At 39.7% G+C, this 25,720-nt stretch overlaps 1 protein-coding gene and 1 pseudogene across 1 annotated transcript; one reads left to right on the top strand and one right to left on the bottom strand.

Moving 5' to 3' along the window:
• The first annotated feature begins 36 nt into the window (after window positions 1–36).
• Window positions 37–9,065, top strand: kcnk5b (potassium channel, subfamily K, member 5b). The gene is made up of 5 exons (XM_042746426.1): window positions 37–376; window positions 4,662–4,773; window positions 5,545–5,711; window positions 5,805–5,973; window positions 6,851–9,065. Exons 1-5 carry the CDS (start codon window positions 191–193, stop codon window positions 7,555–7,557), a joined length of 1,341 nt encoding a protein of 446 aa, XP_042602360.1. The 5' UTR covers window positions 37–190; the 3' UTR covers window positions 7,558–9,065.
• Window positions 9,066–12,749: 3,684 nt separating this feature from the next.
• Window positions 12,750–23,447, bottom strand: LOC109098374 (annotated as a pseudogene).
• Between the last annotated feature and the right edge of the window lie 2,273 nt (window positions 23,448–25,720).

Consider the following 25,720-nt stretch of genomic DNA (forward strand, 5'->3'; position numbering starts at 1 on the left):
AAAACCACGCAGTTTACGGCAAGACAAGGCACTTCTCGCGTTCACACCTACAGCCAGGCGTGGCTCCGAATTTCACTTCCTCCTCACCCGCATCATTGCGTTTCAGTAACACATCACCAGAAACTTAGGAGACTTTAACAGTGGTTGTTACTTGATGTAATGAGCACAGAGAAGAATCTACTTAAGTATTATGGCAGATAAAGGATCTTTTCTGACCTCAATCATCATTTTCTACTTGTCCATCGGAGCCGCGATATTTCAGATCCTCGAGGAGCCGCATTTAAAAGCAGCTCTGGACGATTATAAAAACCACACTGACTATTTATTACAGAAATATCCCTGCTTAAAAAAGGATGATTTGGACCTGATAATTGAGGTAGGCTTTATAATTTGATTCCTCATTTGGTGTTTAGAAAAACAGTTTGGAGATTTTTTTAATTTTTTTTTAGGTAAACATTTCCAGAAGCTCTTTGAAAAAGTTTCCAAGTGTTTAGCCAAAGTATCAGCTATTGAATAGCCTAATATAACCTTGCTATGGTGCGTCTCACACACAAGCGACTAATAAGAAGTTTTCGTCTGAATTTTATGCAAGTTTAGAGCATTTTAAACAATTTTACCTAGTTTGTAACAGTTTCACGCACTTGCGCATGAACAAAACAAAGCGAAACCTTGTCCTAAACGTGTCAAATCTCTGGAGGTGACGGGAGAAAAAGACTGAGGCGCAGTTGTTCCAAGTTTGTGGACTTTTCCCCCGTGGGCAATAAAAGTGGCGAAGTCATTCTTAGGAATGTGCTTTTGTCAGTCATAGCCCACATTTGTGGACTCGTTCAAACGCGACGGTACCACGAGAAAACGCACACACACGTGCTTTATCCGTCGAATATGAAAACAAAGCAAGCGGCTGTTTCGCTTCGGTAGGCTATTTTCAAAAAGTTCTAGATCTAATCTTAGCGCACAAAAAAACCCTAAAAGTTTTAAAATCCACACAAAACATGCATTTAAAATCTCATTCTGATTCATTTGACCCTATTCAATCCAGATCAGAGCCGGCCCTAGACCTTTGGGGGCCCTAAGCAAAATTTGGTTGTAGGCCCCTTTGACCGTTTTAAGTAAGGCCTAAAGAAAAGCAATGACTACCTTATAACTATACTGTACATATTATATCTACTATGTTATTTTAAAATTTTTTAGTCTATTAAATTATGTTTTAATTATTCTATGTATGCTGTTTGTTAATTATCTTTTTTACGTTGCTGGTCCTGAGTAAGTTTTTCGTTCTTATGTGGCAACATGTACAGAATGACAATAAAAGACCTTGAGTTCTTGAGTTGAGTTCCATGTTTGATGTCCAACAGGAAAATTATGATACCACTGAGCTGAATGGCAGTGCAGTGCAACGAACACACACTGATGAACTTGCTGAATAAAGTGACTGATAAAGTGATTTTCACTGACCATCAAAGAAACATTTTTAATTGACACCAGAGTTTAAGAGGCACAAACAACAGCCTATATATAATTTAAATGAAATAGAGCAAATAGAATAACATTTAAATAAAATATTATATAAAATAAATAATAAATAGAACATTTAAATGTTTGAATTTTTCAAATAAACAAAATTAACAATGACATCTAAAACACACCACAAACAAGATTAATAGTAACAATAATAAGAATTAGGTAACATTTCAATAGAACTATTAAAATCCAAACTTGTGTATTTGTGTGCGCACATGCATACATGGTCTGCTTGAAAAAAAGTAATTTGCTAGAAAACAAAACATTGAATTAAAGGTTGTATCAGCGATTTCAGGCCCAAAAAAGGCCCAACCGTAATGATCACATTCATCTAATCTTTCCTAACGATCCGCTAGGTGCCTGCCCCATAAGCAGGCCGTCAAAAAAAAAAATGTGTCTCTGTAGGCAGCCTAGGCTCTGAGATCTGCACACAAAAACAATTGGTTTCACCAACCACTCAAAACCAAAACAAATAGCAGACATCCCAAGTCTCCCGGAAGTCCCGGGAGTTTCCCGCATAATGATAGCGGCTCCCTGATGCCCGCAAATTAGTTAAAATCTCCCGGAATCTAGAGCGAGCAAAAGCGCATGCGAGACAGAGACTGTGTTTCAAACCGTGTAGCGTGCGCACGGCAGAGAGGGAGAGGGAGCGAGAGACCTTGCGTGTGTGTGCAAGTGTGCGTGTGTGCGAACCGTATGTAAGACAGAGAGCATCCTGATTGGCCTGTTTCGGCAAATCAACCAATCAATTGTCAGTGTGGGCGGGCTTTTATCTCTTCTTCCGAACCAAATTAATCAGTTATGTCTATCTAGAAACAGGAGCGCCATGGCCGAGGGAGAGTGCGACAAAAAAATAAAAAATATATAAATAAAACAAAGTCTAACACACAAGTCTTATAAGTGTCAAAGATAATGACAGTCTTGCTCGCTGCACTATTTGTAACAGCGACTTCAGCATTGCCCATGGCGGGTTTAAATGATTGAAAAGGCATGTTGAGGCGAGTTGACAAGTTTCATTTCATGTGCATATTATTCAGGCTAGTTGCCAAGGCTACATGAAAACAACAAACTCCTTAGACCTGTTTAAAGTTGCAATGGAAAATAAATAAAAACAGTTTACATAAATAGTATAAGCAGCTTATATAAATAGTAAAAATAATCTACATATTTAAACATAATTAACGAATAATTGCATAGGCCTATAGCTTATAGAAATAATATTTTATGCTTTTATATCTTTTAGTAAAGTCATGTTCTGTGGTGAAATATATCCTTGTCCTCCTTCCTCTTTTTTTTTTTTGGGGGGGGGGGGGCTTCGGGATACCTCCCTGAAATGACTTTTTGCAGGTTGGGATGTCTGAAATAGTGTTCCAACCAATCACCGATTGGTGTGAGGTTTTGCGCTCGTGCACGGCTGCACGCGAAGTCGGAGAACACAAGCGCAAAACCTCACAACTCCCTCACCCTGTAAATGTTTGCATCCCAATATAAGACTTTTAGACTGCAGATTATCCATACAGCTATCGGAAAATTAAGCCTACGGCTTTACGTACCTTTATCTTCTTGCTTCTTCTCTTCTTCCAGCCTCTTCTTTTGTCGTTTTTCATGGCCAGAAAGATATTTTCGTTTCTTGTCAGACATCGCAGACGTCGGAGTAACTGACTGACAGACACTGACCAGGTGACGAGTGACATCATAGGGGTCAGTCAGGGTCAAGATTCGCGGGGAACTCGGCATAATAAAGAACTAAATAAATAACAACTGTGCTTATCATGATGCCTGATAAAGAGCGCGGTAGGCCCATTTGTTTTTATTTATTTATTTTATGTTACTTTTGATGTATGATTTTTTTTTCACCCACTAGTAAGCAGTGACTCTAGGGGGCCCTCTGCTGGCCACGGGGCCCTTTGCAATTGCAAAGGTCGCTTAGTGGCTTGGCCGGCTCTGATCCAGATGATTTCAATGATTAATCAACAAACCAGTTCTTTTACACATTTAACTGGCTCATGATGTATCATCATATAAAAAAATGAATTATGTTTTAAGTTTGAATTAAGTTTGAAATATTATCTCATATTGTAACCACAGATGTTTACTATATACACACAAAGGTGTGTGAGCATTTGTGATTTGTCACCAGAGAACATGGTATTGCAAATATTCGTTTATCTGAAAACATCAACTATTAATTCAGTATTCTTGAAGAACATTTTACGAACAGCACCAGTAAATATGCAGGATACAGTGAATGGCATTGTGTTCATCAGTGCCTTTACTTGTTTTACAACTCTTGCAATGTCATTTCCAGGATTGATTCTGAAAGTAGCTATGCCATGAATGGTGTCACAGTCTTTAAACAGTAAGACTTGGGATGAATGTTATTGTGGAAATACTATATGTAGGCTACTACTGCAACATTCAAAATCTCTTAGGCTGATTTGAAACACATTGCATTGTTTAAAACTGAATTAGCTGATTTTAAAATTTTTACCATATTAATACTTTTGTTTACTGAGCATGATGTAACATGATGTGGTAAAGAAAGCCTGTCCCTCTACTTTTCAAGCAACACCATTGTGGTGGTGTACGCTAAATACTGATATTTACATGAACAAGCTGAAAGATAGTGTTTTTGTTGTTATTCAAAGACATGAAAAGTACATTCAAAGTAAGTTGTTTCAGTGAAATCTCAGACTGGACTGAAGTCAGAAGGAGATCGAAACTGTAGGGCGTCCTATACTCAGTCAATTTGGGTTGGGTGCGTTTGTATAGTCACTAATTAAGGGTGCTGACTCTAACTAGTGTACATGAAGACGTCATGCTGATATCTCCACGAACACTAAACACGCTTCCTCTTTTCCTGTTGTTTTGACTTGTGTATGGAAGCCTGTTTCCACCTTGGAGTAAAAAATAAAATGGGTCATCGTGAGTTGAGATGACATGAAGACACATTCATGAAATATAATTGCTTATTTTAAAGTCTTTCTCAGAGATGTAATTATTTCTTCCTTTGTTTACATGCATACATAGTTTATGTCTCTTCTAGTTTCATGCTACGTTCAAATATGCTTATTTGGCATTTTTATTTATTGTTAAATAACATATTTAAGTTAATATTTTGTTTTATGTTTCAACATCAGATTGTGGCTGCGGCGGCTGGAAAAGGTGTGACTGTAACAGGAGAAAAGAAAATCAACAACTGGAGTTGGGAGAACGCAGTTATTTTTGCTGCCACAGTCATCACTACTATAGGTAGATGCATTGTACTGCTTAGAAATTTGAAATACTTCTATCTCTTTATTATTAAAAAAAACCCAGCTGGCACATATAATCATAATATTTGACCCTTTATGTTGAAATGTGCGTTTGCGAAATCGAAACATTGAACAGTGATTCAACCTTCCATCATGTTTATTAATTTGTGACAATGTTAAGAGCACAATAATTCTCAAAAATAACAATTTTAAAGAGCAAATCTTATTGTTTTAATATCATAGCATTATTATCAGACTCGATGGAATGCCTCTTGGATTTAGAAATACAGTGGTTCACTTCACAGACCTGTAGGTGTCTTATTTATGGAAGCAACACAGAATAAAATTAAGGTTTATTATTAAAATTATTATTATTATCATTATTATTGAAAAGGTTATTCTCCTTTTTACACCTGTTTACATGCAATTCTGAGAAAAAAATAACTTTTGCAATGGGTTTATGGCTTTATATCTCACAATTTGGACTTCGAAATTGGGACTTTATATCTTGCATCTTATTTTGAGCCATGTCTCATAATTCTGAGATTGTATCTCATAAATATTGATGACTTTTTTTTTTTTTTTTTTTTTGCAATTCTGAGAAAAACGTAAGGTTTTTTGATTAAAAAAATTATAATGTATAATAAAAAAAAAGGGTTACCTTTGATTGATTTATTGATTGTGGAGAAAAAAGGCTTTCATACCTAATGATCTAATTTTAGAAAGAATAACAATATTTTACACAGACTTGTCTACTCGATAATTTCAGGTTATGGCAATGTTGCGCCAAAGACATCTGGGGGCCGTTTATTCTGTATCCTGTATGGGCTCTGTGGCATTCCTCTTTGCCTCACCTGGATAAGTGAATTGGGTACATTTTTTGGTGGCAGGGCAAAGCGCCTGAGTCAGGTGCTCCTCCACAGGAGGTTCTCTGTGGTAAGAACATCATTAACAAAAAAAAGCCTTCACTTTTCAAAGAGACAAACAATATTATTAACACCCTCATTCATGTTTTCTCTTTCACTACAGAAAAAAGTACAGTTCACCTGCACAGTTGTATTCCTTTTATGGGGTTTCCTGGTTCACTTGATCTTCCCAGCCTTTGTATTCAGTCACTTTGAGGACTGGACTTACTTAGAAGGCCTGTACTTCTCTTTCACCACCTTGACGACTGTTGGTTTTGGTGACTATGTAGCAGGTAACTGAACAATTGCAAATAGATTTTAACATTTGTGCTGAAGAAAATATGAGTAAGGGAGCGCAGGGATTATACTAAACTGTGGTCCAGGAACCACAAAGAGATTGCAAAAAAGTGCTTTGTGGTCTGATGAAAATTTGACAGATTAAAAAAAAAAAAACGTACTAAATGTATTTTTATACATTTAACAGCAAGAGATAGATGTTTTCATCACCACTGCCTAACTAATAGTACAACACTTTTTTTCTATGAAGCTGCATAGGAACAACATTTTAAAATTATTTTTGTTATTATTATTAATTTGTTTATTCTCTTTATTATTAGTGTTATATTCCATTACCTTAAATGATATGCATGTCTGCACTTTCTGCACTAGATGCTCCTGTCACAGAGACGTATATTTTGTAATTTTATTTCCGTTAACAATTATTTCAATTAACATTTTTTAACTAATTTAGTTTAATTAATTAATTAATAATTTTTTTACCCTGCTTACTATTTTCCATACACAGTACGACATTCTGTGTACATGAAAATAGCTGAGTGAGTATTCATCAAATTTGGTGGTCTTTGGTATTTATAAAATCTAAAAAAAAAAAAAAAAAAAAAAAAAACCTACACCTTCAACACAGTGGAGAGAAGGCGTACATTGCAAATGGAAATTTTAGCTTGGTGCAAATCTCTCGGCTTGCATCTTTCTGTCCGCTGTACACGTGAACCAACTTATGATGCATCGTTTCCTGTGATTGTGATTCTGTATAAACATATACAGCTTAAAAACAGATTCTGTACTGTGTAAAAATAGCTCTAGATAGGCAAATTAAACTGTTAGCTTGTTATGCTGAATAAAGGAAATTCACTTTGTTTCTCCATATAGGTGTGAACCCAGATAAAGATTACCCAACTCTCTACAAATTCTTTGTGCAGTTATGGATTTGCCTGGGTCTTGCCTGGTTGTCACTTTTCTTCAGCTGGAATGTGCATATGGTGGTCGAGGCTCATAAAGTCCTGAAGAAAAGAAGGTTGAGACGCCACAGGCTGTCCATCGATGATGTACCGGTAAAAAAAGAAGTCAAAAAAGCCCCAAAGCCATCACCTCTCTCTGGCGTCATTGACATCTTTGAGTTCATGTCTGAGAAGGTTGAAGACTACAGTGATGTCATCCAAGCCATCGGTGCAGGTAAGAGAAGGAAGAAAAAGCAGCCGGAGGAGGAACTGACACGGTCCAAGAGCTGTAGTGACCTATTGCACGGCATGGTCATCCCACTCGATCACTCTCCTCGTCTGAAACGCCGCTTCAGCGTCAGCATGAACATGTGCACCGTCAAGTCTGGAGAGTCAACGGATGGCCTCAACAACAACCAAGAGGAGCAGACACTACTGAAAGAGCACCAAGGAGACACTAAAAATAAGAGAGAAGAGAAGCCTGGACGTTGTGCATGGGACTCCAGAAAATCAGACCCATCAGTCTTTCAGAGCCCTGTTCAAAGGCCTAACCTTACCACCAGCAACGGAGGATCAAGATTCTCAGTGTCCAAAGTATCAGAAGACCAGTTGTTACAAAGGAGAAAAAGCATTGGTTGACAGAGTCTGATCTACTAGAACTAAAACCAGAAATGTCCTAAAAAATTCAGCACTGCTTTAAATCATGATTTTTCAGATGAGAAGGACACTATGGCTGAGGTGACACAAGGAGGAGCATGTGAAGAACAACAAAGACATTTCAAGACCAAAGAATGTTGCTCTACCTAAATCAAGCTGCAAAAGTGTTCACTGGTTTCCGCAGTATTGAAAGACATTCAGGTATCACACAGGGTTGTGCAGCCAGTCTGTGACCAAGATAAGGATGTGAGGGTTGGCAGAGGAAATGAAACCGATTTACTTCGCAGACGTTGGAAAGTTTGAGTGTGTTACTGTGGTTTTAACCATGGGTTTTTTTTATTCTTTCTCTGGATTTGTTATCAAAATGACAGCTAGGAGAAATCCTCAGAAATGTTTGGAATGGAATACTAGCTATGAATGCTAACTCTGCCGTTCGGACTGATTAAAGCACTATTTTTAAAGTAGTCTTCCTGGTTCTTAAGCTTCTTAAGCTCCAGCAAAGGAGTTGGAATAATAATGGCAGTTTTCAAAAAGGTTTCCCAAACATTACCCCTGGCTTGGTCAGATAACCAGATTGTCCTGCCCCAAACTCACGCTATTGGTTGAGCTGATATCACTGTGTCGGAATGCTGAAACAAACAGAGAAATGTTTTGATACCATCAGTGTTTTACACCATGTCCAGTTTAATATTCAGTTGATATTGTGTGTACATGTGTTTATGTGTCATATATAGCTGGAATACAAGGTAATTTAACAAAATTACATGCATCACCTTTAAGTTGTACTGAACCTGGAACATCCCTTTGAAAATAGATTGTGAAACAGAATGAAAATAATGCTGTAATGTCGGCACATGACTCACATAAATCAGTGAGTTTTAATCCAGTTGTAATTTATGTAAAAATGGTTATTTTATCCAATTTGGTGCAAAAATTAGCAAATTTTGGCAGTTTGACCAAAAAGGTTGCAACATGCCAAGGAGTAAAATTATAGATTAAATTCTGAGAATATCTTCTATCTTGAATGCTGTAACGGTTCTGTGACTGTTCTCAGGTTTAACTTGCACTTGGGAAGCATTTTAAGAATTGTCCTGCTGAGGAAGCACCTACTCAGGCTTCCAGAAAATTGCCTCCTCTTGAAAGATTTGTGGAGGATGTGTTATGGGACGTAACTTGATCTTACCGCCTGATTGATGGATTTTGCTTAAGAAATTTTGTCCTTTGTTTGACTCTTTGAATATCATTTGTATATATTTTTTGTACTAGGTTTTGTTTTCAAAGCCACTTTTGGTAATAAAATTTTTTTTTTTTTTTTTTTTTTGCACAGAATATCTCTATCTGTTGTTGCCAAACCACATCCGGTCTGTTGGCAGAAGTGGTGAAATTAATCATGACTGATCATTGATGAACAACCGAGTTCTTCTTAGTTTAGTTAAGTCCATCCAAACTGCATTGAGATATTTCTAAAAACACATAAATTCTTCATAATGTATGAAAGCATACTTTTGAATGTCATTATTATATAAATGTTTGTAAATGTATATTTTATTAAATGTATAGTAATAGTAGTATAATACAGCATTTGCTTACACAAGTTAAATTACTCAAATTTGCAGAATCATGTTTATGGTCTTGCGCTTTGGTCCGATATTTATTCTGCTTTAGCTGTAACCATGCAGTGCATATTTGTATTTGCATATTTGCAAGTCAAGTACAAAAGCTAAACCTCAAGTAATTTGGATGCTGCCAATAATACAGTACAGGATTCCTCTACAGTACCTCAACACACATTAATGTTCACTTAAGGCTAGATGGTATACAGATTTATCTATTGGGCATGCACACATCAATATACAACTGTCACACTGTACAGCAATAATTACTGTTTTTGCATTATTGTAAGGGGTAGGTTTAGGGTTGAGGTAGGTGTAGATACAATCTAATAGGTAGAAAACGTAATTTATAGTTAGCTTCTGGTTTTAGCCGTATCTTTTCTAGCCACAATCTTAATTTTAATGCTGTGCACAGTATACATACTCTATACTGCAGCAAAAGTAAAAGTAGCATGATAGTACTGTATATTACTCCAAACATAGCCATGGAGATACTGGGTAAATATTGGCCAAATCGGAGCACACTGGAAATCGGCACCCAGGTAACACTGTTTCTGGTGGATCTGCAAAGTATGATTTTATGAATGCATTTTGAGCTAACATTCTGTAATGCCTTGTGCAACAAAAGTGTTCTCAGGGGTTTGTAACAAGCATTTGCTTTGTTCAAAAATGATCAATGAATTCAAGGCAAAGCTGCTTTTGCAGTGTTTACATGTATGAACATTAAATCACTATGAATTTTTAAGGGTGGTAAAGTTAGCAAGATTCTAACAACCAGAATGGCAGTAAAAAAGTTAAACTTACTTTGACAGCATGCAGTTAGTTCAAGTTGAAGAATTATAATAAGTATGCAAACTGGGATTCACCACTGGTGAGGTAGTTATTGTTAACCACTCATAAATGTCTCTTATGTCTCTACCAACTAATAGATATTACTGAAATAGATGCCCAGAGAAACCACACTTTGTGTTCTGCATGCTCTGGCTAATCAGAGAAACCTAAAGAACTGTTAGCTTTCTCATTCATCTTGATGGCAGTTTCTTGGGACCCTGAAGAATGTGATTAAAAATCTGCCATCTTTGCTTCTTGAAGCTCATGGGTACAGTGTTCTGCAGGCAAATTGTGCTATACCTATAAAAGCCATTTGACATGATTCTAGAGCTAGAGCCACAGATAAATATTGTTCAGCAGTGGCTAGCTGGACCATAATAACTAACCAATCCTTAAACCCAGAAAACAGGATACAGGTTTAAATCATTAGAAATACTTCTGCTTAATGTTACACTGTCAGATATGCAAAAGAAATCTATCGTATCTCTTGCTCTAGCTACTTTGTATAGACCACCAGGGCCGTATACAGAATTTCTAGAAGAATTTGGAGATTTCCTCTCAGACCTTTTGGTTACCACTGATAAAGCGCTGATTGTTGGAGATTTTAACATTCACGTTGATAATACAAATGATGCATTAGGACTTGCTTTAACTTAATTAATGACTTTGAGTTTATTGACATGTCTTTGAAGGGCTACTAATGGTATTACCCTTCCAGCAAGACATGGTGATCATTTACTATTGACCAACTATTGTCAAAACTTTTAAAATGTATTCTATAGGATTATACCTGCATATCTCTGTACATCTCAAAACAGTGCAAAGAGACTTGACTGAACAGACAACATCAATAAAATGCAGATGCAGTTGAGTGGGTGGTTTTGTACTTTCGACATGGCAGTAAACTTACCTCTCATGATATATACTGTAGTTCCCACTAATGAAGTGTTTTACACAACAAAACAGGCCAACTACAAGACAGGACATAGAAAAAGGAATGTGATAGAAAATAGAGTTGACAGATAAAATGAGTGCAGTTAAATCACAAGCAGAACACAGTAAAGGCATTAAAGGGTCACTCCATCCCAAACTGAAAATTATTAGACTGCCAAATAAATAACAGTGTCAAAGTCCAGGAAAGTACGAAAAGCATCGTCAGAATAGTCCATCTGCCATCAGTGATTCAACCGTAATGTTATGAATCAATGAGAATACTTTTTGTACACAAAGAAAACAAAAAGAATGACTTTTCATTCAATTCCTCTCTTCTGTGTCTCTCCAAATCAGCGTAGCACCATTTTGGCAAATCTGAGCTGTACGCAGATGGCGTACGCTCCTCTGTGTCAGCCGCGCGGTGGCGATGCGCTGTTTGCTTTCAAACCAAAGCGTAAATACAAGTAACGTCATGGTTGAATCACTGATGGCAGATGGACTATTCTGACGATGCTTTTCATACTTTCCTGGACCTTGACACTGTTATTTATTTGGCAGCCTCCCTGTTTTCATCCAAAATATCTTAAATTGTGTTCCGAAGACGAACAAAGCATTTACGGGTTTGGAACGATATGGGCAATGTGTGAATAATGACAACATTTTCATTTTAAGATGGAGAATCACTTTAAGAATGCACATGCATGGAACAAGTTTGCTTTTAAGAGGATTGTGCAGGTGGACACGTGGACTCCTTACTAGGGTTGGGTATCGATTGGGTTTTTTACGATACCGGTGCCATTTTGATACTTTTAAACCAGTACCGGTGCCTAAATGGTGCCTGAACCGATACTTCAAAAAAAAAATAAAAAATAAAAAAGGAGCCACAAAAAACTATGGATAACATTAAAGAACATTAAAAATATTTAAAATAAATCCGTAGCATTCACACGCTCCTTGGATGCTCTCATTTCCCATGTTGTGCTTCCCTTACTCTAAGGCTAATACATGTGTTTCATTATCTGGGTCATTATTTATTAGAAAACAACTGAGACAAACTAAATGTCTCTACAGCAAACACACACTACAGCAAAAGATATAAATAACTGTCCGAATACCATTCTTTGTGGTGAAAATATTGACGTGCCTAAGACTTTTGCACAGTAGTGTATGTATAAAGTAGGCTAAGTATAATTAAATTAAGTATATTTAAATAGGCTTAGTATAAATAAATTATGTGTTCATATGTGTTAAGGGCTAGATTTTCACTGGAGGAAACAGCTGTGGTGTGATGAGCAGTGAATGGAGTGAAAACTTTAAAATAGATGGGAAACCGATTGCTCCCTCGTTACCTTTTATAAACTGTATTTATGACAAAGAACTGCACAGATAAACACACATTGTGTCCTCTGTTTCTCTTTGAGTTCGCTCGTGCTGCTCCGCCGTGGTCGTCTGCAGATTGAAGAGCATGCTGAAAGACAGGGAGGAGACCGGTCTGCCGCCGTTTTCATATGAAATTTAAGCAGACTGACTCTGAGGCGATCGCGAATTTATGTGCACTTTATGGAGCTATAGCCCCGCTTAAAAAGCCTAGCGACACCCATGCTTCTTGTGTACATTTGGGATAACCAGGACAAATATTTCAATCCATCGCTCAGGGATTTAAGAGGCACCGAAATGAGGCACCGAAATCTGCGTTCTGATTCGATTCGGTTCATTCCAGTTACATAGCCATATTGGCACCGGTTTTTCGGTACCTAACCCTATACCTTACTGGGCAGCTTATCGGTGGCAGAGTTTTTAGCTGCCTTTGATAACCTCAGTGGACAATCTTCCTGTGGTGGAGTTGTAGAGGAGACCCAGCAGAAGCTCTGGAGTGGAGGATTCACCAGTGGAGCGGTGTGACAGAGCTCCCGCACTATGAGAGACACTCACTACTGATCCACAGCCCTCAAGAATAGTGACATTAAAGGATTACCAATATAAAATGGATAACTCTGACTCTGAAATCAGATTGGTTATGGACAATGTATACTGCATGCACACAAACACTGCTTACAGGAAAAGATGTGCCAAGCTCTAGTGTAACAGGCAGAGCAAGCTTGCCCTGCAGATTGAGTTTGGTTAAGTAGAACACCTTCTCCCCTAGGACCTTCTCCTTCTTCATGCGGCTCACACTGTAGAGAGGGAACCGGACTGCATAGTCCCTCAAGGCCTCCTTCTCCACACATGAGAAGCAAAATGTCTCTGTGAAGATGTCTCTGCACTCCTGTCTTGGCCCTTTGCTTTTTTGGTGGACAGTAGAACCAGGTGGACCTGCCAGAAAATGTTCCCTGTGCTCTTAAGGGTTGGAATATCTGTGGCAGTGTTCACTGCCACTGCAAGCTGTTGTTCACTAGGGTTACATTCAAATGCCAAATCCAGTGTGCCATATTTCCCCAGTACCTCTGGTTCATATGTTTCTGGAAGGGGTGGGAGTAAGCTATCCTGTCAGAGAAAGGGAGAGACAGGGCAGGTGGGATAGAGGAAATGGAGGGTTCAGAAATTGTAAATTATGCATATGCATTTAAAATGAACGGCTCAATATTCTTGAGGTTCCCTGTGTTGGTGACAAGGTGGTACATTAAAGACTATTAAGGAGGTCATATCACAGATTTTTTTTAGTTATCTTCTTTTTCTTGATGTCATTAACTTTTTATGACTGTTTTCCAATCTGCCCATTTAGTCTTGTCTCATATTGTGACAGTATATCATAATCCACACTGAAATGTAACTATAAAGATCAGACATAAACGATCAGGAACCTTGTTAAGAATAAAGGTTAGCAGGTCTTTCCCTTTGTTAGGAACCTTCAGAAAAATATGCAGAGTTGCAGGTACTATACACATGCAGGAGAAGTGAAAAGTCTGTCTGACTTTCAATGAAAAGTTTCGAAACACTAAATAGTCATCATTGGTATGTTGATGGTCATGTTTTGAAATGTATTAATTTGACATCATAAAGTTATTAAAGGTTAGAATGTGCTGTTTTTGCAGCTTAGTTTCAATAAAAGCTCTTCTTGGACTGGGAAGTTCCCTATCTGTCGGTCATTTCGAGTTATGTTTATGACGACATTAGGGATCTTACTTGGGAGCCTGAATCCTCTCTGATTAAGAGAAATCACCAATGCAATGTGGCTAATGGATTTTGCATACCTGAGCCACTCCCCGTGCATACAGGTATAAATGGGCAACAGGTGCATCCGCTCATCAGATTTTTGCTTCGGAGCTGAGTGAATGAACACAGTTCGAGATTCACCAGGCGAGTTCTCTCTGCTGCTGGAAGAAGAGGCTGTTCTGGGTGGCGTTAAGGCACATTCAGCAGCGTCCCTGTTAATTCAGCGATTCCCCTGGATGCTTCATCTAAAAGAGCAGTTTCTGGTCATGGAGGGCCAGGTGGAGAACCTTTAGGGACATGGGGAGCCCTGTCGTGATGACCCATGATGAGAATGCGGTGCTTTCTAGGCCATCCAGCACAACTTCCCACTGCTGCACCACTGAAGGTATGTCGATCGTCACTTTGGTGCCACTCGCACAGAGTTAGTGGGCGTGACTCACACTGCCCAACCCGTCCCGCTGGCTCATTTGGACAGTCTGACTCGGCTAAGCGATTCAGGTTCAGCAGCATCCTTGAGGCTTTAGTGGCAGTCCCAGACGCCCCTGTCCTTTGCAAGGAGATTGCTGTCCTATTGGCGAAGGACGCAATCGATCCTGTCCCTCCAGCTGAGATGATGTCAGGGTTTTACAGCCCTTACTTTATTGTGCCCAAGAAAGAGGGTGGTTCTGTGTGTCTACCTGAATACAGGCCATTCCTACAGTTTGCGTTCGGGGGTCGGGATGTACAGGGTCCTCCTCTTTGGGCTTTCCCTGTCCCCCATGTCTTTACAAAAGTCACTCGGGGAGCCCTTGCCTCATTACAGGAAGTGGGCATCAGGATCCTCAAATATCTCCAGCATGACCCGCTCGAGAGAACAATTGTGTGATCACAGGGACCTGGTGCTCCGGCACCTCAGCCGGTTGGGGCTTCGGGTCAACTGGGAAAAGAGCAAGCTCTCCCCTGTGCAGAGAATCTTTTTTTTTTCAATATGGAGTTAGACTCGGTGAGTATGATGGTACATCTCACCAACGAGCATGCCCAGTCCGCGCTGAACTGCCTGAGTTCCTTCAGAGGCAGGACAGTGGTACCACTGAAACACTTTCAGAGGCTCCAGGGGCATATGGCATCTGCAGCCACAGTCACGCAGCTCGGATTGCTGCATATGAGACCACTTCAGCACTGGTTAGACTCCCAAGTCCTGAGATGGGCATGGTGCTGCGGTACAGTTTACATGCTGCTCATTCAGCCCCTGGATGGACCTTGTCTTTCTATGGGCCAGGAGTACCCTTAGAACAAGTGTCTCAGCATGTCATTGTCATGAGGGCCTCCAGTGCGGGCTGGTGCGCTACATGCAACAGACAGGCAGCCTGGGGTTCTTGACAGGGCCTTGACTGCTTTGGCACATCAACTGTCTCTAGTTGCTGGCAGTGCTACTTGCCTTCCGGCGGTTCCATTTCGTACATCAACTGGCAGGGCTGTCACAACTCGCCCGCCATCATCTCCTCTGGAGTCAGACATGGCTCAAGTTGCTGTGTGCTGTCCACATCCCGGGTGAGCTCAATTGTGCAGCTGATGTGCTCTCATGACAGCTCACATCCCCTGGAGAATGAAGACTCCATCCTGAGATGATCCAGCTGATCTGGAGTTGATTTGGTGAACCTCAGGTAGACCTGTTTGCCTCCCACGAAACCTCCCACTGCCAGTTGTATGACTCCTTGACTGAGGCTCCCTTGGCATGGACCCACTTGCACATAGCTGACCTTGGGCTTTACGCAAGTATGCATTTCCCCCAGTGAGCTTTCTCGCACAGATACTGTGCAAGGGCAGGGAAGATGAGGAACAGGTCCTCCTGGTTGCGCCGCATTGGCCCACCCGGATCTTTTTTTCAGAACTCATGCTCCTTGTGACAGCCCCTCCCTGGCGCATCCCTCTGAGGAAGGACCTTTTTTCTCAGAGGTTCGGCACCATTGGCACCCGCATCCAGATCACAGGATGCAGCAGACCGAAGTGACAACCAGCGGGTGGAAGGCACTATCACTCAGGCCATAGCCCTCTCTACGAGGCAAGCTTTTGCCTTGAAGTGGAGTCTGTTGGTGATCTGGTGTTCTTCTTGCTGAGAAGACCCACGAAGATGCGTGATTGGAGTAGTGCTTTCTTATCTGCAGCAAAGGTTGGAGCGTAAGCTGTCACCCTCCACCTTGAAAGTGTATATGGCTGCTATCGTAACACACCACAATGCAGTGGACAGCCAGACCCTGGAAAAGCACAATCTCATCATCAGTTTCCTGAGGGTTGCCAGATGGTTACATCCTCCTAGGTCACCCCTGGTGCCCTCCTGGATCTCTCTATCACCCTGGCTGGACTTCAGAGGGGCCCCTTTGAGCCGCTGGATTTAGTTGAGCTTAAATTCCTGTCTGCTAAGAGACAGCGCTCCTGACAGCGCTCACTCTAATCAAGAGGGTCAAGGACCTCATAGCATTTTCAGTGAGCGAAGAGTGCCTTGTCTTCGGGCCGGCTTACTCTCATGTTGTCCTGAGATACGTGCCCATGGTTCCCACAACACCTTTTCACGATCAAGTGGTGAACCTGCAAGGACTGCCCTCAGAGATGCTGTCTCCAAGCAGAGGTTGACCCACTAGATAATGGATGCCATCCCAAGGCCTCTCTGGCAGACATCTGTAGAGCTGTGGGCTGGGCAACACCGAACACCTTCATGAGATTTTACAGTCTCCGCTTTGAGCCAGTTTCTTCTTGTGTGTTGGGTAACAGGTAAGTGGCAGGAAGAGCTGGCCAGTGTCACGCTTGCTGCGCCATTCCCCCTCACCCGGGGATGTAAGCACCTTTTTCCTCCTCCAGTAAAGTTCCCCAGATGGTATTGGTATTGGTGTTAGCTTGCCCGGGTCTCCAGTCAGCCCCTGTACTGGGCTAGGTGTCCATCTTGCTTGATTCCCGTCGGGAGATCCCATATGTGTATTCTTCCTCTGTAAGGTTTCCCTCTTGGTGAACCCATGTCTTCCCTTTGACAGATCATTCTGTCAGTCTCTTCTGGCACTCATTTCATCCCTACTCTGAGGTAGGACCTGCCTCAGAGACCATCCCATATGTAGAACTGCCCCAGGCATGGGTTAGTCCTTATCATTGTCTCCACATGATACCTCCCTATGGTTAGGATGTAGCCTCTGTAGCACCCTTCTTTGGAAGGCTCGCTTCCCCATTGTTACTGCCAAGCTGTAACCACAAATGAAGAGGTCAAAATCCCTTCTGTTAACAAATTTCTGTGGTGAAAGAAACAGCGGCTTGGCTATCACCAGCAGCGATATACTCACCTTTAGTCCCTGTGGATACCAAGGTCAGCGAATTTGCGCTGGGGTGGTGGGAAGGTTACGACTTTTGCATAGCATTTGTCTGACATGCGGCTGCTTGTCAACATTTGGAATGCCATAGGGTTGTGACGGGGATCAGGTTGGGGCACTTTCCATGGACCCCTAATGTCGTCATTGACATAACTTGAAGTGACCGACAGATAGGGAACATCTCAGTTACATACATAACCCTTGTTCCCTGATGGAGGGAACGGAGATGTTATGTTCCCATGCCACAATCTTGAACCATCGCTGGTTGCAAAGGACAAGTTCTTGGCTCCTCAGCATAAAACCTGATGAGTGGATGCACTTGTCACCTATTTATACCCGTTTGTACGGAGAGTGGCTCAGGTATGCAAAATCCACTAGCCAAATTTCATTGGCAATTTCTATTAATCAGAGAGGATATGGCCTCCCAAGTAAGACCTCTAATGTCGTCATTGACATAACGTCTTCATTCCCTCCATCAGGGAACGAGGGTTTCGTACGTAAGTTTTACTATGATATTTTATCTCCAAAGATCAAGCAATATGGTTCCTCATGATACGGCACCCACTGAAGTAGCCTGGCTTCTCGTATAGTATGAGTAGTATATGTCAGTATTCAGGCTTTCAGTGTCTCCAATTACAGGCAAACTCAAAGGCAAACTTACCAGATGTGGACAAAATGAGCCAAACCCCAGCCAGAGAATCCTTGAACTGTCCTCCTTGCTCCTCATAATTAAATCCAGCAGTGATATGACTCATTCATGTGACAATGAAATTAAATTTTAATAATCAACTGAAAATATTACTTCACAATGGTCTAAAAAGAGGACACCAGTGAATGGAAATCCAAACTGACAGGAATGGGTAAAAAAGAGAAATGGAAGACAAGTGTCTTGTTTATCAGTTTGCCGTTGCATACTTTGACTCAAAGAAAACAAAATGAATTTAAAAAAAATCTCATGTCAAAAAACATAGGATTTGTGAAAAAAAAAACCTTTACAAATATTTCTCTCAACATAAACTGCAGTGAACAGGTCTCTTGGAGACATAGATCACTGTAGATTTTGACAGTTTTATCAGTGAATCTGAAGGTGGGGCCATGATTCTCATAGAAGAATACATCAGAAACGATGGGCCGAATCGATCACCTCCGGGCCCAAAACAGCTGTGCTGTCAATAGGTGCATCTTCCTCATAGCCCTTATTCAGGTAATTCTCTGTGTCCTCAGGGTCTTCACTACCCTCACTGATCTCAATTCCACTGCCCTCTGCTGAGTCAGTGCGGCCCCTTGAGCCACCCTTGAGATCATCTTTGTCCTGGTATGGTGGAGGCTGATGTTCATTCAGGGACCTTGAATCTTTTTTCCTTTTAACTGGATAGCGAAACAATGAAATAAGATTACATGATAATTACAGCATAATTAAGAGTATTTCATCAGTCAGTGTACAATATTTACCTTGCTCAGCATAGGCTTCACTGCTGCAATCCTCATTCTCAGCATCCCTGTCTCTCCACCCACTTCTTTGCTCATGAGAGGATGAGTCCATGTGTCTTTTTGGTGTTTCGTCCTCGCTCTCAGATGATCCTTTTTCTGAAAAAAACCCATCTAAGAAAGAGTGGAAATCTACAAATTCAGATTCTAAAAATGCCCTAAAATATCTTACAGTAAAGCTTTTGCAGACCAGTTGTTTGAAAGAGGAGAAGAAGTCCTTATTCTTTTTTTTTGCCCTCTTATAATTTCAAACCCATGTGCTTGTATTTTAAGACAAATATATAAAAAATCTTTACACAGATTTCAAAGCTAACAGCTTCTTAAAGAAAAAAAAAGAAACACAAACACAAAAATGTCTTCATAATCACTATGATAGTTTAAGTATACAAAAAATACAAAAGAGACAGAAAGAAGCTATAGAAATTTAAGTAATTAATAACTTATAATCTTACAAATTCTCCCCAGATGCTTGAAAATAGCCTGTATTTGCATATGGTATTTAAAAACTTTTGTATTTGTATTTGATGAAAATAAGACTAAGACTAACATAATTTTTTAAAGGTGAAGTGTATAATTTCTGAGACTCTGGCAGCACCAAACAAACTACTGGTATCAAACACAAAATAATTATTGTTTGCAAACAGGTTTCCCGCACACTCAAACCTTCATCACACCCCGAAGCCACTTTCAAAGTTTGAGCAAACAGGTAACACCACCACAAATGTGATATGCTTTGTTGAGCTAGAAGTTGAAAAGTTGGCTACAGTGTTTTTCTCTATGAGAAGTCGGCCAATAAATGGCTTAAAGTTATCTCTAATTGTCAAAATTGGTTATGAAAATATTTTAACAGCAAAAACCTTATACACTTCACCTATAAATAGGAAAACACCAGTAAAAGCAGGGCCGTCAATAAAATTCACAAGGTCTGGGACAAAATTTTTATAGTTAAGCCCCATCTTTCCTGGGTCCAATGAGTAGCTCAGGGATGCTCATTCCTGTTCTTGAAGATCTGTCTTTCTAAAGAGTTCCAAGCCTGCAATAACATAAATGTTTATACTTATCAAGTGTTCCTGAAAGTCTTCAGTAGCTGGTTCATGTGTATTTGATTAGGGTTGAAGATTAACTATGCCAGGAGATAGATCTCCAGGTACAAGTCTGAGTACCCCCAACTCTGCACATTATGGCCGCATTTACATCACATGGTTCAAGTGGCCCAATTACATTTTTTTTTTGTTCTCCCATGCAGCACAGATTGGATATCACCTATGAACATGTAAGCAGGAAAAAAATCGATTGTATTATGATATTCTCAAATCAGTTTTGGGTTGGGGGTACTCAGGGACCTGGGATGGGAAACACTACCATTGAGAACCCAAGTGGGCCATCCTGGTCACAAGACAATTTTCTTAGAAGTTCTCCCATTATGACGGCCCTAGTCAGGAGTAAGACAGCAAATATTATAAAGAGAAAGATTCATTTGTGTGTCCTTGGTTGAAGACTAGTGTGGAATCAAGGGAGTGATGAAAAACCAAAGAGAACCAGTGATATAGATCCATCTCGTCAGAAGAGAACAACACAAGTCCAGCATACAGTCTCACCTTTACCTCCTTGGTATTTTCTTCTGCCTGTACCATCTTCTTCAACACTATTGTGCTCTCCATTCTTTTCTTGCTTTGATGCTGATATATTAGTATCACCAGAAATTTCCTGAGAGTCCTGACTATTACCTGGGTGCATTCCATTAGCATTTTCATTGTGTTTGTCACCTTCATTCTTGTGTTTGCCAGATGAGGAAGCATTTTCTATCTGAGCGACAGACTCTGCTTCTTTTAATGCTTAGTCATTGTTCTCTTTCTGATTGTCTGAGGTTGGAGATGAGCTTTGTTGTTGGTTTGGGTCCCTCCTTTTACGATACCAACCTTTAGAGGGAGCGTAACACCACTCCCACTCCTCCTCCTCAGCTTTTCTTGCTTCCTCTTGTCTTTCTTTCTCCTTCTGGACTTCCTCTTCAACTATTTCAATATTCCACATAGAGTTCTTCTTCAATTTTCGGCTTTTTCGACCTTCTCCTTCTCCACTGTCTGCAGCATTACCTTCTGTCTCCTGATGCTTCAGCTTGCTGTTCCTCCTCTCCTTTTGGACTTCTTCTGAAGAACCTTCAGCATCCTCTTTCCTGGATTTGTCATCCTCTTCAGTCTGTACTTTGGTGATGATTGTATTGACCTGCTCTGTTAGTTGGTCACTGACAGTGTAGGTGACATCACTCACCGCAGAGGACAAATCATCCACAGCAGTAGAGACAGTGTTTGAGACAGTGTCCAGGAGGGAACTGACAGAAGGAAGGCTCTGTTGGAAGCTCTTGAAAAATGCCATTGCTTTGTGCCTTTGGTGTGTCTGCTAACTGACCACAAATTCTGTTGAAGAGTCAGCTCATACATTAATCTTTAGGATCTTTCACCAGTAACATTTCATTTATAAGCATATCTTATTTAAGGAACAAGGATGACATACAAGTGTTTTAAAACCTAGTGAGCTAACTTGACATCTACTGCCTATGTGGCCAACATTCTAAAACAGGGGTGCCCTAACTCAGCCATGGAGGGCCACTGTCCTGCAAAATTTAGCTCCAACTTGCCTCAACATACCTGCCTAAATGTTTCTAGTATGCCAGGTAAGACTTTGATTAGCTGGTTCAGGTGTGTTAAACTGGGGTTGGAGCTAAACTTCGTTGGACAGTGGTCCTCCATTAGCAGGATTGGACACCCCTGTTCTAACCAAAATTCATGAGTCCGCACTTAAATATAATCAAATAGAGCAAACAGTATGAATATTTCACATGCTGTCTGAGTGGAGGGCTCAGAGTTCTGAATTTAGCCCGAACTCAGAGGACTCCCACATATCCCAAGCTGGGATAGAAATAGTTAGGAGTGAGGAGTTGGGGTGGAAGAGGGATGCCAAAAAACTCTTGTGGGATAATTGTAAGTTGGCTGTATATATACTTATGCTGCATTCCAGACAACTCAAAATTAGGATTTTTCCCACCTCCTACTTGGAAATAACGTCTGGAACACCGCTTGAATTCGGATATCCGACCTGTGAACTCGGGGCAGATTGATCTACCCCAACCTCAACAAAGTGTCATATGACGTCACTGCTTCCAACGGACATAGTGTGGAGCTACCTTATGTTAAACCTAAAAAACATTAGACATTAAGTTTATAATACCTTAATTTTAGCTTTTAATCAGCTGTTTTCAAAACCAAAGGCACTATTTTGTTTTTTGTTTTTCTTCTTTTTGCCATAATTAACAGAAATATGTTATTGTGATGTCAAAGGCAGGGGTGTCTAAACCTGCTCTTGCTCTAGGATCTGAATTGATCATATTTTAAGTAGTTTTCTTTCAGGACCACTATAGTCCAATTACAATTAGCATACAGTTTGGATTGGCGGTATGGTTCCGTTCTGGGCAAGAGCAGCAATAACCCCCCAGGGTAAACAGAACAGGACCCACATGAATGTATTGCAGATATCATAAAGGTTTAAAAGTTAATGTAACATTTAAGAAATTAGTCTGATTCAATGAGCATCAGAAGGCTGAATCCTGACTGACGAGAGGAGGAGTTGGGGATGGAGGTGGGTAATTAGCTATTGAGCAAAGCGAAAGCTAGTGATAATACTGAAGGACTTTATATATGAGTGCTGTGATAGGTGTCGCATTCATATAGGTAGACATGGATCAGCTTAGAGTCAGCTGATGCAAGCTTAACTAACGCAGCCTGACAGAACTGACGCTATGCTTGATTTTGCAATTTCTTATAATTTTTTTTTTATTTATTTATTTTTTATTTACAATTTTAGATGGACCTTAGAAATGCTAGAGGGTCTGCTCACTGGGATTTGATACACAGCCATACACATGTACTCATTCATTGAAAACTCTTTAAGTATTTACCTTGCAAACCTTTGTTAAAACCTTCAAAACGTGGCAGCTCACTGCTTGGGCTCTCCACTGAAAGCTTGCTGCTGAGGTAAAGAAAATGCAGAGTGATCACGACCATGAAGACAGCAATGGAGGACAGGACACCTAGCAGTTCAGGAGATACTAAAGGAAAAAAGAGAAACAGAGAAAGAGAAAGCATAGGGTTGGAGGACAAAAGCTGAGGAAAGTAAAGGTCAAGAGTTGAGAATTTGATCTACCTACTGTAGATAACAGACAAGCTTTGTAGATGGTGATGGATGCTATCATGATTTCCTCCAATGATGACAGAACAATAAACCTTGGTATCATGTCCTTAAAAGAAAAGTTATTTTCAGTGTCAATATGGGACAAATCACACTGCCATTGTTGTATTACTTTCATGTTTTTATAAAAACATACAGATGACTAATGGCCTCTATATATTGCATAAGATCACTGAGAGCATTTTTAACTAAATTTAAACCTTTACAACTGCAACTCACTAAGAAATTAAATGTGCAGTATAGACCAAAATAATGTGGGGACTAACAGTTATGACCAACAGTGAAGATGTTTCTAATTTGCATTTTAATATTATACATTTTAAAGATTAAGTTAAGATTAATTAAGATTAAGTGAAACCTTAATTTAAAAAATACAAAGCAGTAATCTAAACTTTTGTACCAGAAGTGCCAAATTTCCTTATTTTATTAATGAAAATTTTAGCTAAATTATTTATTCAGTTTATGTCATAGCAAAACTACTATATTTTCAATGTGGTCTCAGACTTTTGGACCCCTTCAAAGATAGACTAATAAAGAAAATTTCACAGTAATAAGTTGTTCATAAAAATCATTCATGTATCTTTCATGTGTATTTTTAAAGTAGATACTAAGATAAGTTTTGAATATAAACCTTCAATGAACCTCCAACTTATAGTAGAAACATGAGAGTAAAACACAGACTTTCTCTGCTTCTTCAACAGACCATGAAAAATACATTTGTCACAGTTTATTTAAACCTGTGCATTACTATCAGAAAAAATAAAAACTTTAAAAGCACTCAACACTCCAGCAAATATTACCACAATCTGCAGATAACAAGGAGTCCTTTGATATCTCCTAGATCCAATAATCTCTTCTTTAGTCAGTTTGTGGACATTTATATCTCATCTGCCAATGTTCCTTATTCCTCATAGATCAATTAGGCCATATTTAAAAGGTTTGCCTTCCATCTCTTGCAGTGAGTGAATCTATAGCACCTGTCTTGAATCTATCTCTCCCAGTGATGAATAATTCACAAGTCTAAGGTAACTGAATGCCCCTTCACACTTTGTGCACACAAAACCACTGGACCTTCCATTGGAACCTACCCTACGTTAACCTGAAACTGGATTGACTCGTATATAAGTGGCAAACACATGTCCACATGCTAACTGGACCATAGATAGATAGGGATATCATGAGGCTGACAGATTATACAGAATAATTTGGAAGATACGTTTCAGAGACACTGAAATTTACTTAAGACACGTCCACTAAGTAGTGCTCACTTGAAACACCAACAAGTTTAGACTATATAGCACTAAATAGCATTTTGTACAGAGATCTTTTCACTACAGAAAATTTATTGTACTTAACAGTACAGTTATCCCATAATGTGACAATGCAAGCAAATGTCAATTTACTAATCCAAATGAACTCAAATCCCATAAGGCAAAGCCGTTACGCTGAATTTTTGACATTTCACCCATAATCTTCCACTGCTGCCTACTGTTATGTAACAAAATCTTCTCCTTTGCTCTGTGGCTGTGATAGCGGGAGACAAAGATATGCTTATTTAAATATCAGTATCTACGTTAAGCAGATTGTGTTTTTTACAAATTGGTTTTTTTTTTGATGTTCTTACAGTTCTTTGACTTTAATTAATAATGACCCTTGTTTTTACCAATCCTGATAGGTCATTCATAATTGATAGAAGTGTGGGACAAGGAAGGTGAGGGGGCGCAAAAATATTTGATCTATTACAAAGTATAAATTAGTTATACAATAAATATTCAGGAGCAATCAGTGCATGTTATCGTGGATGAGGAAGATGCTCTCACCCCTTCTAGTGCAGATGAGTTCATGACCACCACAGTTCCGCCCTTCACCTGAGGACAGGATCTTTCTTGCAATCAAGAAAGTGCCTACTAACTCTCTTTGACTCTCTCTTCTATTTGTCACTGATTTGACAATTCATATTCTATATGCGCACTGCAGGGACATAGTTTAAAATAAGTAGTTGTTAAAATGTTGCCAGTGACATTCAGATTAATGATGATGCATATCTCTCTTACACACACACTTTCAGTCAGAGCTTTCTCGAAGGAGTGTAACAGAGTATTCATATTTTGTAATATTTGAACCAGCTACAGGAGCATGATTTTGTATACAGTGTGCTGGTTGGCAGAGCACTATATCTTTCTGGTGCAAGCTCTTTCATTTTCTTTCCATTAATATTGTCACATACCATTCTTAAAGCAATAGTTCACCCAGAAAAGAATGACTGAATAAAAAAGGATAATTTACTCATCCTCATGTTGTTCCAAACGTACGTATATGACTTTGATATTTCTTTGGAAACACAAAAGTAAGCATTTTGAAGAATGTCCTGGTCTATCTTTTCTATGCAATTAAAATGAATGGTGACTGAACTGCAGGCCTACCGGATTTGTCAACGAATCATTCAGATCAGTTTTGTGAATTTTATCAAGTGATTCGGGGGAAAAAAGCCTAAATTTCTCTTAATAGTGACAGATTGTTTATTCACAAAAGAACACTAGAGAGAGCTAGAGA

Source organism: Cyprinus carpio, chromosome B20, assembly GCF_018340385.1.
Source record: "Cyprinus carpio isolate SPL01 chromosome B20, ASM1834038v1, whole genome shotgun sequence".
Taxonomy (NCBI): domain Eukaryota; kingdom Metazoa; phylum Chordata; class Actinopteri; order Cypriniformes; family Cyprinidae; genus Cyprinus; species Cyprinus carpio.